Below are 3,670 nucleotides of genomic sequence, written 5' to 3' on the forward strand. Positions count from 1 at the left end.
AATGTTATTTTTGTGTGATAAAAATAACCTGTGCAAACTTTCAGCTCATTACGATATCATACAGACATGGCTTCCATACAAAAATCCAAAATTTTTGAAATTTTTGTATGAAAAGTGTGTTGAAATATATTTGTATCGCAAAACTAACGTCATATAACCGTTTTCTCGTACCCAAAAAACCCCCAATACATATTTTTGAGTGTTTAAGAATACATTAAATATCACTTTTGGAAGAAAAATTGAATTTTTCCCATGGATGGCCATGGGCATCACACCAGACATGACACTTCACTCTGTCAACCAAAGTCGCTCAAAATCTAATGGTTTTTATTCCTCGGCACCCCCAATCATCCTGTGAAGTCAGATTTTGAATTAATTTTCTTGTTTGAAAGTTATCGTGTTAACAAATTTTTGCGTACAGCGTACAGGGTACAGGGTACGCACATACATTTGGACATCGAAAAAACGCTGGATTCGTGTTCCCTGGCCCCAAAAACACCCAGAAAACACATTTTTGATGGGTTTTAATTTTTCGACCGATTCCAATACTTTACCTTACACACTAGGTGTGTGCGGAAAAGTAAAAACCGACAACAATGGAAAGAAAAAACGAGGTGTTACCAACATACAAATAAAACGGTTCATGTGTTCTCTTCTCGTCTTTTTCGTATTTTCGTTTGCTTACGATAGCCAAGGACATTTCTAAGTGCGTATTATTCAAATCCGGTTTTAGATTTGGGCGCGTTCATATTGCTGTGAGTTTTTTTATACGTTCAAGAAAAAAATCATCTTTATACACATGTTTCACAAAAATACAACACACGGATCTTGAGTTTTCGGTTTGTTGATTTTTGGCGTTGTTTTTCAAATGTCCTTTTCTTTTTTTCACATTTTCATTCCATATATAATTTGGTGGCTGATTTGCATCTGGACGCCATAAAACAAATCTACTGTAAATAAAAAGATATCTAAAATTTTCGGATGTGTCTGTGACCGTCAAATTCTATGTTATTTCAGTTTCAAAAAATTGAATCTCTTTTTCAAATCGAAAATACTTGTTGTTGCACTGGGTCATGGTTCTCTGTGCAAATTCTTAATGCGTTTCATATTAAGGTAATAGGTTTTTCAATGGACTTTTTCCTACCGATGTTCATTGTTCAGATAGTTTGATTGTGATCGTTATTTAAACAAGATACTACCTACTTAAAAATAAAAAAAAATGGTTGAAGGATAGATAAAATCATCTGATTCAGTAGAAGTCATTTACACTAATAAGATCCTTTAGATTATATGCTTAGTACAATTTTTAAAACTTATTTTTTATATTCCTTACAGATTCTAACAATAGCTGCAGAGCAGATCCGTATACTTCACGTAAATTTATAATTTAACTAATTGTGAGAAAAAACAGTGGCCTTTAGAAATTAAATAACACAAATTAAAAGTACAAAAACAAACATTATAATATTCCTATATTGTTTCAACTTCACACATTGTATAGGATGTGAATATCGTATCGGTGTTTTCAAATCATTCAACACAGAAATTGAATAAAATAATATATAACAGGCAAAATTGTCAGAGTTAATGATTTTTCAAAGCAATTTATTGTGATTGCAAAATTTAAAAGTACCGAATTTGTGAGTATATGCCATAATTTCTGGCCATTTGAATCGTGAGTTGTAAAGCGTGACAGTATACGTCTTTTTTTACTCATTTAATCGTGTTTATTGTGCGTTGGTTATTATTGTCTGCATCGACAACATATACGACCTTTTCGAAGGTATTGTTTTTCATTAATTTCTTGATTCTTCGTGAGATTTGATTTCCGAATTCGATTGACATTGAACTGTTGCTAGTATAAAGAAAAAAAAAAGATTAAAAAACAAATGTATATATATAATTTTAACGATAATATGAACGGAATACCAATAATAAATGTTGATATGTCGACAACGTCAATACCCGTTGTTCCAACGCCAAATGCAACAAATACATCGAATTTAACTGTTGGCACCAATACAACAACACCGCTAACACCCGAGATTCTTAACTCTGTGATGGCCATGACAAATCCACTCGAATATTCATTTCCATCGACCACAACATCAATTCCATTCTCCAGTAAAGTATCACAGGTAAAATTTATTTGATTTGTTTTTAACTTTGAAAGAGAGAAAAACAACAAATTAGCCAAATAACTTCAACTTTGACCACGAATATTTACATAAAAAGTATTTGATAAAATGTCACAGAAAAGTAATCCATTGAATTTTATCAATGGATTACCGATGTTTCCGCTGTCCTTAAAAAGATAAAATGTGTTTTGATACAGATTTGAATTGATAGATTTATCAAAAATTTCTTTTAGTTCTCACAGTATAATGAACAATTTTAACAACATAGTTTAGTTGGTTAGCCCTTAAAATATTATATTTTTGGATTTTTACTATTCATGGTCAAAAAATAATAAAGAATAATAATCGTCGATATAAGATATTCAACGAAGGAACGGTATTTAATTTATTTCACACAATTTTGAACTAAGTTGTATATATCTATTAATGAAATTAAATGAGTCGATTTATATGGTTGGCATTTTTGAATAAATCCAATAACATTATAGTCGTCAAACATTTGTGTCGACTTAACACAAATTTGCATAAGTTTTTGTATTGTCGTTTTCTTTTTTTCATCTTTTTGGGTGCGTCTACGAAATCTGCTTGTATGTCTGCCAGTGCATAGCGATTTACACGCATAATCTGCTCTACTCAATTACATCTATCTAGATGATTGTTTTTTGTCTGAAACTTCGCATGAATAAAATAGTTAAATTGCTTGCATTTTTAAAATAAATTCGATTGTGTTCATATAAAATTGAAATGTTCTTTTGCATAGCGAATCACACAAGAGATAAACCCCACAAATTATTTTAGAATTCCTATTAAAAAATGAATTTGTTAGGTTTCCTTATAAAATCGCAATATTTTGACAGGAATCCTAATAAATTTTTTGTGTGATAATATAATACATTTTTCTTTTGTAAATTACAAGTGATGATTATGATTTTTCCAATCGTAAGTGCATAATTTCACTAACGAAACATTCTCGGTCATGCAGTAAAATATATTTCATGTATTTAGCAGAAAATTTCCGAATTAATCATTCCGTTTTTCTGAACAAAGTATAATATTTTAATTAAAAATTAACTTTCGGTGAACATTTTTTTCCATAATTTTATTCTACCTCAATGAATTAATTAAATCGTAACAAAACTATTGATAATCACGCAATCGGCATAAGGTTTCTAGGTCACACTCAACACCCTCTAACTTAAATTAGTTTGATAATTTGTCATTGTATCTCAATTTGTTTCGTTTTTAATTAAATATGCCATTTTCAAAAAAATAATAATACCATTCATGTCACTTTAGTCCTTTGACTATCATTAAATTCTCTGGTTTTTACATAACTTAATTAGGTTAATGGTTTTTTTTCTTTATTAACAGCAGTCAGCCGATAGCCATTCCAATAGTTCGAGCTCACCTTTTGATTCACCATTGGCCACAACACCAGCTGGTACACAGGCAATCACACCAACTGTTCAACAGGTATTACACATATACAGGGTGGCGCATTTAATCGGGTTTTCCAGGGGGGTGGCAATTTT

The 3,670-nt window shown here is 30.7% G+C and overlaps 1 protein-coding gene across 1 annotated transcript; it reads left to right on the forward strand.

Moving 5' to 3' along the window:
• Positions 1-1,335: 1,335 nt before the first annotated feature.
• LOC116343468 (activating transcription factor 3-like) lies at positions 1,336-3,611 on the forward strand (the record flags this gene model as incomplete). The annotated part of the gene is made up of 2 exons (XM_031771516.1): positions 1,336-2,138; positions 3,510-3,611. Coding segments are annotated over exons 1-2 (351 nt in total), but the record flags the coding sequence as incomplete, so codon positions are not given.
• Positions 3,612-3,670: the final 59 nt, after the last annotated feature.

This window comes from Contarinia nasturtii, unplaced genomic scaffold (assembly GCF_009176525.2).
Source record: "Contarinia nasturtii isolate CC-2019 unplaced genomic scaffold, AAFC_CNas_1.1 Cnas_scaffold_1015, whole genome shotgun sequence".
Classification (NCBI taxonomy): Eukaryota; Metazoa; Arthropoda; class Insecta; order Diptera; family Cecidomyiidae; genus Contarinia; species Contarinia nasturtii.